Source organism: Anarrhichthys ocellatus, unplaced genomic scaffold (genome assembly GCF_004355925.1).
Source record: "Anarrhichthys ocellatus isolate YVR2014 unplaced genomic scaffold, GSC_Weel_1.0 scaffold3, whole genome shotgun sequence".
NCBI classification, from domain to species: domain Eukaryota; kingdom Metazoa; phylum Chordata; class Actinopteri; order Perciformes; family Anarhichadidae; genus Anarrhichthys; species Anarrhichthys ocellatus.
Window position 1 is genome coordinate 3,869,888 of NW_022280033.1, and position 13,291 is coordinate 3,883,178.

General features: G+C 41.1%; 1 protein-coding gene across 2 annotated transcripts in view; it reads right to left on the reverse strand.

The window, feature by feature from the left end:
* The window catches only part of hectd2 (HECT domain containing 2), a 40,958-nt gene that overhangs the window by 15,682 nt on the left and 11,985 nt on the right, over positions 1 to 13,291 (reverse strand). For both annotated transcript variants that reach the window (XM_031876284.1, XM_031876295.1), the window contains exons 8-16: positions 12,536 to 12,645; positions 11,034 to 11,182; positions 10,796 to 10,919; positions 10,011 to 10,107; positions 9,645 to 9,752; positions 8,064 to 8,196; positions 5,723 to 5,811; positions 1,440 to 1,504; positions 1,049 to 1,142 (exon numbers count right to left, since the gene is read on the reverse strand). In XM_031876284.1, the coding sequence (XP_031732144.1) occupies positions 1,049 to 1,142; positions 1,440 to 1,504; positions 5,723 to 5,811; positions 8,064 to 8,196; positions 9,645 to 9,752; positions 10,011 to 10,107; positions 10,796 to 10,919; positions 11,034 to 11,182; positions 12,536 to 12,645 (969 nt within the window). The remainder of the gene's footprint in view (positions 1 to 1,048; positions 1,143 to 1,439; positions 1,505 to 5,722; positions 5,812 to 8,063; positions 8,197 to 9,644; positions 9,753 to 10,010; positions 10,108 to 10,795; positions 10,920 to 11,033; positions 11,183 to 12,535; positions 12,646 to 13,291) is intronic.

Here is a 13,291-nt window from a genome sequence, read left to right on the forward strand (position 1 = left end):
GCTGTAGCAGTATCATCTTACAATAATGGAAAGGAATCTCTGTTTATCTGTCTGTGTCTTTGTATGTATGCATGTATGCAAGCAGCACTTCTGTTCCAGACAGGCACTGGACTAGTATAATCCCAAATGTGTTCCCAAACCTCTCTTTCAGATGCACAGTTTGCTTAACTATCAAATCAAAACGCAAAGCACTCTGCCTGTGTCTGTGTCCCTGAAACGTACATGATGTGAAATAAAAATGTATGCAGAGAGAGGAACAGAGGGAAGTGAACTGTAGAAACTCTCAACAATTCAACTAAACTTTCTAACTCTTTGTTACATCTATAAATTGTTAAATGTGAACTTTACCTCAACAAATACTCTGTGGGGAAAAAAAACTATAGTGGGTTTAACTCAACATTTGGAGCTAATTCACTCACAAAGAATACCGTGAAATAATAATAATAATAAAAATGTATGAGATTGCATAGCTGAAGGTGAGCACACTAATTAGAGAAAAATACATAAATTTAATCTCATAAACTCTGAAAAAAATCTTCAAAAAGGCATGCTTAAAAATACTTAAAAGAATGTACAGTTGAAAAAGTACTGTCAAGGTTGATTCAAAGTTAACAAAACTGAATATACTATCTGGTGGGAGACTTGACTTCATTCTGACAGCAACATATGAAGTTAAATTTAGACTTTGTAAATCATTAAGGGTTTAGCTTTATCATTTAGGGTTTAGATGAAAAGTTGCACTCTGGCTCCCTCTAGTGACAGCACAGAGAACTGCAAGAAGTAGATAGTAAACAAATGTGCAGGTAAATGAGCTGTGGGTGAATTTTCTTTTAAAGTTTTGGTGGTTTCTACTGCCCAAATAAAATATGCATCAACAAGCAAAACAATAAATAGAGCACATAGAGCACATTTGATTCATAGCAAATGTACCCTCCAATTAAACCTTAGTCTTACATTTCAGGTCATATCATCTCATCACACTTTCAAAACACATTTTTGAACGCTGTCTGGAACTCAAACTACTGACATGTCAAGCTGAGACACATACCGGCATGATCTGCTGCAGGTCCTCCAGGGTGGTATTTGCCATGCCGACAAGGGCGTTTTGGTCACACGGTACATTGGGTGGAGTGAGGAGCTTCCTGTCAGGGGACACATAAAGATTTCTACAGCAGCTATATCTTTCATATTTTTGAACATTTTGATTTTTTTTCTCTAATCTTGACTTTTTCTAAACTTGCTCTTACTTTTATTTTTTCTTGCCACGTTGATTGTTGTGCAAAGCAAATTCCTTATATGTGAACCTGATTCTAATAACACTGCGACTGTACAGAGGCCAAAACAGAAGCACTCCTATTGTTTTGATGTGGTGATTAGAGGTGACACAGCTTACACAGCAAAAGTAAAAACACTCAACACACACACACACACACACGTACCTGTAACAGTAGAGGGGGAAGTGGATGTCCAGAGCGATGCTGTTGTAAACTGCTAAGCCCATCAGCTGATAACACAACAGGTTAAGGAGGAAGTAACTATTGACTGAGCATCCACAGGTAAATCATTACCACTTTCATTTTCAGACATGATTATTCTAAACAGATAAAACTAGAGATCATGTTTTGATGGGATCACACCAGCCACGACGTCAAATTGGGCTATGTGTGTATCATTTCCTTCCCGTGTAGTTCGGTGCCCTTGCAGTCCACACCCCTCTACAAATTCGACATTCATTTTGACTTGCACTGTCCACAGACATCTGGCAATGTACTCAAAACTGCTTCTGTGGTAGTTCCCGTTACAGAAGGTCTCTCAAAGAGCACATTACGCCATGATGACAATCACACACAGACTCACAAGATGAAAACAATAACAGTAACACGCTGTCGCGTCTGGTAACAATCACCAGGAGCCCCATAAACTAACCTACAACTCATAAGCTCAGTTTTCACTGTGAGTTTGGAAAGGAAACAATCCGTTACATGATGTCATTCTGACAGAAACGTGACTTACCAACTCTTAAAACAACCAAATCCTTTGATCAACAATCAAAAGTAGATGTTAAAGAGCTGGATAGTTTAGGAGAACTTTGACTTCATCACTAGAACAGCCACCATCTTTTATCGTTGTTTAGTTTCAGAAACCAGAAGCAATGACCAAAGACAGGTTCATCCTCTACCTGATGAGTCAGATGAGGTTCTGATGGGGCATCTCTGGCTCGAGAGTTACAAAATGATTTAGTTTTATCTTGGTTTCAATTCTAATAAATTAAGTTCAGATATTACCTTCCAGTTCAACAGGAGATGCTCCTTTTTATGGAACATGATTCAGACGGAAGTAAATGTCAACAAAAACAAACAAGAATGTAAGCTGGTGGAACGGAAGTTAACACGGCTTCTATATAGACATGGAGCTGAAAATCCAACAACAGCTGGAGTGAAGACCAGCTCGTCTACTGGTGTTCAGTCTGAAACTCGCAGTGTAAAATCTGAACTCATGGTTCATTTAAGAGACCTTGTGTGAAAAAAGTCCAGTCAGTCTTTAAGTCTTTAGCCAGAGTTTAATACGGGCGAAATGACTTCATTGTGTAACTTCAGTGTGTGTGTTGAGTTCATGTACTGAACATCCCATCCACCTGCAGTATTTTTATTTATTTGTTATGTTCAAGGGGTGGTGACCTCACACACACACACACACACACTCTCTCTCACACACACTCTCGCACACACAGCTGCCACATATGGTCACCACATGTGGTGACCATATGTGTTGTAATTGTACGTGTAGGTTGAGTGTGTCTAGGAACTGAACGCTACTGATTACAGGTAGGTGACACACGCACACTCACACACACACACACACACACACACCGACATGAAAATAACCATCCATTGCACTATTACCACAAGGTCATTATGAAGTCAAAAACACACACACAGATATCAAAGAGAGTGTAACAGAAAAGCATTTAGAGGCCCTCTTTCATATATCTCCACTTTATGGGACAGGCATGAATAAAGCTCTCTCTCTCTCTCTCTCTCTCTCTCTCTCTCTCTCTCTCTCCCTCTCTATTCATGCCCGCTCTGTTTCACATTATGTCTCTGTCTGTTTTTCTACTTCACTTCCCACTTTCAGCCCGTTCCTTTCTTTCCTTGATGCTTCATTGGTGCGACAGCAAGATGAGGCACAAAACAACAAACTGAGAAAAAAAGATTCTGCAACATTATTATGCAAACATGAAGATTACAAAAACTCAAGAACAAGAACGATCTTCTTATCAACCAAAATTTCCAACAGAATTGCTAACTGACCAAGAATAAGCCCGGAGCTTCCCTAATGTTGTAGTATGTTGAAGCTTCCCACTGTGCCCACTTGGTAATAAAGACTTACGGGACAGAATCTGCATGCATGTCGGTCTCCCTACACAGTGCAGAGACCAACCTTTACTCTACAAACTAAGAGAAGCTGCGTGGTAGTAAATCATTTTTATCACTGAAAATGCAGTGTAATACAGTAAAAAAATCATCTTTTCCCACTTTGTCTGGCTCGTACACAGAACCATAGTCCTAGACTTTATCAATCTGACAATAGTTTTAGACCTGAATCTACACATTATTTCATGAATCTGGTCCTAAGTGACCCGTACTTGCAATTATCTAATTCTCCCTGTCCAGCCTCAACAAATGTCTCTCTACCAAGCTTCCCATCACCTGCCCCCCTCTTTGTTGTTCAAAGCCGGATTGCCAAACTTCCCTCTGGGGCCCCAAAAAGCCTCAGGTTCACTCTGCCGCAAAATGATTTTATTGTTGTTATTATGTTCGTGAGTTAGCTTAACTTCTTTTAGCACCATTCCTTTTTGTCTGATGTTTTATTGCAGTTTTACTTTATGATGTTGAGACCCTGTTCTCCATTATTTAAGATGCCATTGTGCCTACATATTGCATATTCCCAAATGAAGGTGATCAGTCAAAGTACCACACAGCAAACCTGTGTAATGTAATATTGCAGCATAGGAATAATGCACACGTGCACAAATGCACAAAGAGCAGGGAAACCGGGCAGCTGCAATGCCTCAGTCTCATCTCTGTACTGTCTCTCTCGCTTCATGTCCCACTTTGTCTCTCTTCTTCTCTGCTTTCTCATCAATGTTTGTTCTTTTATGTTTACTTTTGTTCATAGTCTTTCCATCTTTCTTTCTGCTTTCTCTCTCCGTTACACTTTTTCTCTCCACCGCTCCCTTTTCATCTTCATAGTGACGCAACACTACCATGACGACTAAACAGGATCTATGGCGATTGATAAATTAGCTCTTAGCGTGCGCACACATGTGGAAAACGCATGGAACATCCAGGAGCGCACACACACACACACACACACACACACACACACACACACACACACACACACACACACACACACACACGCACACAAGAACCTGGCGAGGAACAGGCAGCTATTAGGTTATATAACCTTTTGACAGTTCCCAGCTGGCCAGTAACTAAGGCTGAAGTGCTGGATCGTTCTCTATACACATACACACACACACGTACTGTATAGATAGACACTCGCACAGACACACACACACACACACACACATGGACAAAGTCCTGAAAGTACACTATACAAAAGCAGGAACAACAGCAGAGCTATCCTGCAGTATTTGAAACTACACAACAGAAAGTCATGTTAATGTTTGAAAGAAACGTATCCGTCGATTTCTGTCCACCTGACAACCATTTGTAATTACTAAGTACTGTAAGTTTCTAATGAATGCAGGTACAAATGGAGTAGTTATTGTAAGTGTCGGGCAAAATAGACTCATTTCCTGTTAAAACAAGCTGCAAGTGGAGGAAAGAATGTGCAGCTGTCTGAGGTATTATGTGCTAAAGCTGGACACAACCCTGTCTCTAAGAAGTGACTCTAAGAAGTGACTCTAAGAAATGACTAGCTTGACCAAACGTCTGTACAGTCAGTGCACTGGCTCTTTGTAGTATAACTACAAACTATCTACATACACTTTAAATACCACATTCATAACATTGCTAGCGGCATCCGAAGACCTTTTAAAAGAAAATTGCGAATGTCTTCTACAATACTCAGTTTGCTTTTAAACAGTTTTGACTCATTTCTTATGTAAGAGTCTGTGGGTGTGAAATTACTGAGGCCGTCTTGTTGTGGAGAAATGTTTCACTTTCAAACCCTGTCTGTTTCATTTCATATTTTCTGCAGAAAAGAAGTTGTATATAGTTTGCGATATATCTGTGCAGATTTACAGCCTGAAAACACACATTAAAGTATCTCTTTCTCCTCTGTGGTTTGAAATAGAGGAGTTTTATAGTACAGTTTGTGAGAGTTGGGGAGGGAGTATAAGAGTAGAGTACATATGTAGGTGTGTGTGTGTGTGTGTCTGTACAACCCCAAAACACTGCAGTTTTGTCTGGGAGACATAAAAGCTACAACCAGAAGCTGTGAAACCACTGGAGAACTATGAATATAATTGAGGAACATTAAAATGCTAATGTAGTCTGTCTGTGCAGACGCTAAGCTACTCTTGATGGGAAAAAAGTCAAAATTGTACAAACAAACAAAGTGTAAAACCTAAACATACAACCATGACTAAAAAACAAACTCTCACACTTTATTTTAATAAGAACATACAACCCACAGTCTCCATAAAGACAGTGTGTGCTGAATCTAATGTGTTTTGTTCCTTTAAGGATACAGTCCCGACCAACTGGAACTCAGAATAGTTGTCACACTTCCAACTGCTGAACCAATGGCAGCGCGAGTCCTTCATGTAGGTGAACATTCCTGAAAAAATAAAATTAAGTTTAGCACATTAATGGTGGTTAATAAATCAATAAAGCCTGGACGAATGGACCGACAAGGGAAGGAGAGAAGGAAAGATGGAGGCAAGGTAGGAAAAAGTTGACGAGATGAGATGCAAGATGGACGATGGCCTTGAAGGATGGATGGAAAGAGCAACCAAACTTATAGAGCAAAATTGTATTTTGTATTGTTAAGTTCTATTTGAATGTATTTTCTATTTCACTTTGAATGACGAGAAATCTGCATGGTCCGAGTTGTTTATTTCCGCTCTGCTGAGCATCACTTGTAGCGAGCGATAAAAGAGGAGCAGGTAGTTGAGCAGAATACACTTGCAGGATCGTGAAGCGCCGCTGAAGCGTTCCAGCTCTGACTGAGAGAAACAGCAGCAGTCTGTTCTGACACGCATCTGGACCGCTCACATCTCTGAACACCAGAAATTGACACCACTTCACGCATAAAAGAGCCTGTGTGTGTGTGTGTGTGTGTGTACACCTGCATGTGTGCAGCTTAGTGTGTGTGTGTGTGTGTGTGAGGCAGAGCCGGGGCTTTCCCTGTGCTGCTAATGAGGGGAACACAGCTTTCATTGAGTGTGTTGCTTTGGGCCGACGTCCCCTGGCACCAAAAACACAGACGACCGCAGAAAGACGGAAAGACGATGGAAAGAACAACTTGAAGAGAGGAGAGAGAGAGACAGAGATAAAGAGAGAGAGAGAGAGAGAGAGAGAGAGAGAGAGAGGGGGAGGGGGGAAGAGGCAGATACAGACTCGGTTTCCATTCAAGTATTTATTATGCAGACGTCAATGTACTGGAGGAGAAAGGCTGACTTGAAACAGCAATTCTTGGAGAAAATTCTACATCAATATTGTAAAAGAGCTTTTCATCCTCACATGACGTTAGAATGTTTCTTGTGGTTAAAGGAAATATTGGAGCAACAGTGATGGAAACGCAGTTGTTGAATAAAAAGGGAAAAAGCTGTTCACTCACATTTCATATAAATTCAATTTGGATTTGGATTAAAATAATGTCTGCGAGTCCCAGCCGTCTATGCGGTGTGACTCCACCAAATCACACACTACCACTTCAGCATATTCCGTTCTCAAAGTCAGGTATACTTCCCCAAATATTTTGAATATTTCGTACTACTCTTCGTTATCGGCATAAATTACATCCACCCCAATTGTGCGCTCCCGCAGATCAGAAAACATGTCTCTGCCTCATTCTAGCTGGCATATTTCATCATTTCATGGTCATCAAGTTTCGGTTTACTCTTCTGTAAGCACCAATGGGCTTGAGGATGTGAGCCAAAAAGTATAGGGATTAGTGGAAGTTATTGGGAGACATATTTTTGGTTTTGGTCTTCAGAATAATACCAGTGTTGTCATGTTTAGGCATAAGCACGGCTGGACAACCAGGATATAATGGATTTCAGTGGTGACCCAGAGGGAAGCCAACAGTTGTTTGGAACATGCTGAACTTATGAATCAATGGAGAAGAGGTGGATTGTGCTGCATGAGTGGTTTGAGATATGAAAGTTTTGATGCTTGATACTACATTTTTTTCAGAGCCACTTTTTAAAACTATAGGGGGCAGATTCAATACTCAAAAGATCCATTTTTGGATTGTTTCTTTAAAATGTCAGGATTGGAGAGGCTCAAAGGCAAACGGATTAAAGGAGGAGAGAAGAAGACAGGAAGGGAAAAGAGACAAGGGCACACAAACATAGTGACACAGATATGGAGATAATTAGAGTCAGGCCGTCTGTAGGAGAGTAAACTGAAAAGAGAAACAGACGGAGAGAAGAGAAGTCATAACAGGAGCTGCTCCAGTTTCCAAAACCAACACTGACCGCTTTTCTCAGCCATCTGACACGTATTCCTGCTGCAGCTTCCCCAACCTGAAAACTCTCAGAGCTTGTCCACAGAGACCTCCATCTAATAAAAATGCAGTTTAATTTTCTCTCCACTTGTTTACAGTAAATGACGGCTTCACTTTCCATTGACTTTGCATCAAACTGGATTTCCCACCAGAATCGAGTCGTTATCTGTTGTTCTCTGTTGGTAGATCTCAGCTTTTCCATGTTCTTTATTCACACTACATTGATTAAGGCTGTTTTATGGACACAGCTCATACAGTTTGGTAAGAATAACCTCCAATAAGACCACCGCGTGGTGTGCGGTGTCAGCTGAAGCCCCTCTGTGGTACACTCTAGACGGCCTGATGGTAGTGTGTCTCACCGTAGTCTGGTTGGAAGATCTGTCGCACCAGCAGCAGGAACCACTCCTTTGTCAGGCCGCCCATGTCCAGCCCCGCCTCCCCGACAAACGTCACCCGCAGCTTCTTTTTCAGGTCACACCGCTTCCTCGTCAGCTACAGACGGAGGAGACACAACATAAGATTAATGCATGCAGTTTTGAAACGAATATTTTCTTTTTTTATAACAAAAACTATCACGTAGCTGTTTCATTAAAACCCCAGAGTTTAAAACATGTGATCCTTTACTCCCAAACTTGTCCAGGCCAAAAAGGACAGAACCCCGAGGACCATCTTAAAGCTAAAGACATTTGGGCTGAATCTTACTTCTTGAAGAAACTAACATTTAACATCACTTAGACTTAGATTTGAGGGTTCACATGAGATTTACAGTTCGGTTTAGGTCAGACTGAGCGTCTGAGGTTGACACATGAGTGGTTCTGTATTTTCACTGCCCTCTCTGTGTTCCCAGACCACACATTTTGCCTGTTTTTGTCATCAAAACCTCATAACGCCCTAAAATTCATCTGTGAGATGAAGTCCTTCCTTCTGTATTATCTTTGCTCAGTGCTTCAGTAAACACACTTCTTACAGGCAGATGTGTCAATGAAGCATCATGTGGTAATCTCGTGATATGGGTTTGTATTTTTGTTGTTGAAAGGTTCAAAGGTTTTAAATATTTCTGCCTCTTTCCTCGTGGAGAATTCTGTAGGCTGTGTGGTCAATTACAAATGAATGTTTTGACAGCAGTGTGGGTGCAAATTCAGGAGGCTCATCTTGCTACACAGCATGGCGACACATTCACACAGTATCATATAAACACAAAAAGGTATATAATGTAATAATAATAATAATAACATCAAATATAAATATCATATAGTATAATATTTTGTATATAAAGGCAGAGACTTGACATCATACCTGGGAGATAATATCAGTACTTTTGAGTAAAATACAGACTTCCTGTGTGGATGCGCTGCACAAAACACAGACATGGGGGATTATTCCTACATCACATCAGGTCCCCTGGTAATATAAGTCCTGTGCGAATACTAACTAACTAAAACTAATTAATTACTAATTAACTAATTAAAGTTGATTTGTTTAATTAAAAAATGTGTTTGGCACTGATTGCCAAAACATATTCAACACAACAACCATTGTTCTACATTATCTCAGAACATGTCTGTGAACACAGAAGTATTTCATACAGTACTTCAAATCTCAAACAAGCTAGTTGGTTGCTCCGGTTTCCTGTCAGGAGGCGAGTTTGACATGGAAAAGATAAACATATGTTCATGTTTATTCATGTAGAAGTTCAAAACTTAATCACCATGCATCCCTTAAACATGAACATGCGCTTATGTTTGCCTCGAGAGACAGAATTAACTTCTCACACATAAAATAACGAATTCTCTGCGGAGGAAACATGATTTTTTTTCTTCATTAATATTTACCATATACATAGGGAGGGAGCCCTTGTTATGTAATACTGCTTTAATGAGTACCTTGTATTATATTATATTTTATTTGATTAAAGTGTGTGTGTGTGTGTGTGTACTGACCTCATCCAGTGAGTCGCTGAGGAGTTGTGCTCGTCGTACTTTAATGTTGAGGAACAGAAGGTTCATGTCCACTCTCTGCCTGCGAGAAACCTTACTGACCAGGCTTTGCTGTCAAACACACACACACACACAATTAAAGTGTGTGGACATGCATTTGTTGCTTGCGTACATTGTTGCACATTTAGCCTGATTTCTAGGTTTAATGCGTCTATGTTACTGTACTTCTACCGGACTTGTAAATAAGGAAAGTGACGTCCTCGCTTCTACAAAACAGTTTAACAACGGCATTAGATTAACCGTTAGGGTCGTATTATTTAAATGAGGTACAAAACTGTTTGCATGTGTGTGTGAGTGTGTGTGTCTCACCCTGGCCTGACTGATCATCTGTTGCTCAGAGTCTTTCTGGATGATGGCTTTCTTCACCACTGTCGAAAGGATGAAGGGAAACTGACAGAAGGAAAACCTGAGAGAGGACGAGAAGAAATATGAAAAGTTAATAACCCTGAAAACACTTCATTCTCTCCAGTGTATTTTTAAAATCATTTTTACTCAAATGAGCAGGCTCTGAAATCTACACCCGGAATGAGCAGAATTCCCCACCACATCAGCCAGGAACTTTTAGAGCCCATCGTTTGCGTTGTAAACTCTGGATCCATTTCCTTTATCAGACGTCCAACGAGCCGTGACGCGGCGTGAAACAGACTTTGCGGCTTCTAGAAGTGTTTCCACCATTCTGGATGAAGTGCAGCTGTGTGGGAACGTTACTTCGTCCCTGCACAGGCACAGATACTTGGTCTGACTTCCAGGACTTCTTGGTCATCTTTGCAGTGAGTCAAGCTAATGTGTTGACACATCTGTTAGCATTTCTGGTCCTTATTAGGGGGCGAGAGCAGGGACACCTTCCCTGGGAAAAAGTCACTACTCACTGTCTATTCCACTGCTCCATTATTTAATATCCATCTATGTATAAAAAAGCTCTGTGTCCTTGAACATTTCACACAAGCAACACATCTATTATACAATCAAACAACATTTCAGACAACGAAGTTTGGTATTAGAGACATTCTGGACACATTCAGTCATTTTAGTAAAAGTCAGTAGCTGGAAAAGCCAGTTAAACTGGATAGACAAAGAGACAAACTTTATCTGACCTATTTGAGTTGCCGTAGTTCTGCCAGGTTCTGTACTCCTCCATGAAGTCTATGTGCTCCAGAGTGATGTTGTAGAAGTCGGTGAAAGGCATGATGGGAGTAGAGGAGACACTGTTGGCTGCATCTGAGGACAGGAATAGAAGATGGAACGTTAAGTGTGACAAAATTATCTTTTGTGTGTGTGTGTGTGTGTGTGTGTGTGTTTGTGTAGGTGTTTGTGTGTGTGTGTGAGACTCACTGAACAGGCCGAGCACTTTGGTAGCAGAGGGAATCCACCAGGAGCACTTGGCCAGAGGAGGAAGTTCGTCTGGTTCTGCAGGAAACAGTCGGGTGGAGATAAACTGCATGAGGCGCTCTACCGGCTGCCTGAAACGCCTCGCCGACACCCTGACACACACACACACACACACACACACACACACACACACACACACACACACACACAGAAGTTATTGGTTAACTTCAGCAGCTTGGCAGAGGCAAAACTACACAAATTGCACATACCCTGAAATATACACACATGCACAAAAATAGACAGTTCAAGAGAGAAAAACTAAACAGAACTTGTAATTTAGAGCAGTTAGCTTATAAATCATCACCACATGAAGGATGCATTCTTTCGGGCTCCTTCTTAAGGCTGAGAGAGAGGATGGCTTACATTTGTAATTGTAGGCTGTGAGTCAAGTTTTAAAAGCGATTAAACTGGCTGGCAGTTGATAACCTCCAAAATACAGAAAAGTTGCAGTTTTTCTTGCAGGCTGGGTAGCGATGCCACACACATGCCATCCAACTGTCTGATGAGGGTTGGACAGTAATATGCTATTGTAAAGGGGTGTCTCGATTCTCCAGATCTACAATTAGATTTTCTATTCAAACAGTTCTACAAACAGTTTTTTAACACTTGTAAGACTTTGGAGTCTTGATTCGTAAAGACACCCTGACAACTGTCATAAACATTTTCAAATGTAGCATTACATGTTTTTGGTAATGTACCACACTAAGGTGCTGTGGTGAAAGTTCAATAACTTTAACAGTGTTGAAGCAAGTAGGCGGCTGGGGTGGAAGGAAAAAAATGCTGGGAAAAAAACAATCCTGCTTTTGACATTAAAGTTGGAAATCGAAAGCTCATTTCAGCGATTAACGATTTAGAATCAAAATCATGACGTGCTGTATATGCAGCATATATGAAAGTGGTGAAAATGTGATTTCCATAACTGTGACCCCCCTCCCCCGCCCCCCTCCTCAGATTAGAGTGGGAAAACAAAGAGGATGATGATGATGATGGAAAAAAGGAAAATATTCCTAGATAGAGATGGAAACACTTTAAATTTACGTTCCCATCACACAATCAATCACCAGCTAACCCTGCTGCAAAGACCAGATGACAAGACCCAATCCGCCTACACTTCCAAAAGTTATTTACAGTACAGAGACTCAAATCACATATTTCCCTTTAAAGAGTTTACAATCTGTTCAACGTACTACAGCCTCTGTCCTCAGACTCAGTTTGGACGAGGAGAAAATGTGAAAGATAATACAGCAACGATGCAAATACCCCCCCAAAAAATGCCTTTGCTTTATTCCTGCTGATGGAAACACAGTAAAGACGGGAAGAGGATGACAGGTTGAGAGAGAGAAAGACAAATAGAGACAAAAATAGTTTAAAAAATGACAGAGAAAGCTATGGCAACTTGCAAGCAAACATCAAAGGTTGACACACAAACACACACACAGACTTACTTTTTTAGCCAATGAACCAGGAAGTGGTGGTCGGCCTCGGAGAGAGCTGCGATTTGCCTCAGCAGGTGAGCGTAAATCACGTAGGTGCTGGTGCTCGAATACTGGGGGTTCTACACACACGCACACACACACACACACATGCACACAGTAATATGTCATAGTGGGACAAAGCTTCAGTTTCCATTCTAGTGTGCATTACATTTTGGGACAAAAGTGTTCATCAATAACACACTCATAGGCTTTCAGTCTGCATACTCGCATTAATAAAAACCCATATGGGTGGTTCCATCATTTCCATCGAGCTGATACTTCAGCTCTTGGAATGTGGTGACATCACGATAAACCGCTAGGCCCATTCAGTTTTCACAGGGTTTTAACACACAGATGAAGAGTGAAAGAGGAGAGTTGGATGTGTAGCTTGCAGAGCCTTTAAAGGAGGGAGAGTCGTCATCAGACAGGAAACCAGCAGTCCTCAACTCCAACATGACCTCACCCAGTCCCAATCTCTCTGTGTGTGTGTGTGTGTGTGTGTGTGTGTGTGTGTGTGTGTTCTCATGAGAGTTGGAAGACAAGGCGAGTCCTCAAAGTCAAATGGGACAGAATCAGACATTTGGTTGGTGTTGATGGAGCGTGGAACCACAGTGGAACTACTGTAAATTCCTGTCTTCATCTGATTCTAATCCCCAAAACCATATATGGAAATCAGACTGGAGAGAGAGAGAGAGAGAGAGAGAGAGAGAGAGAGAGAGAGAGAGA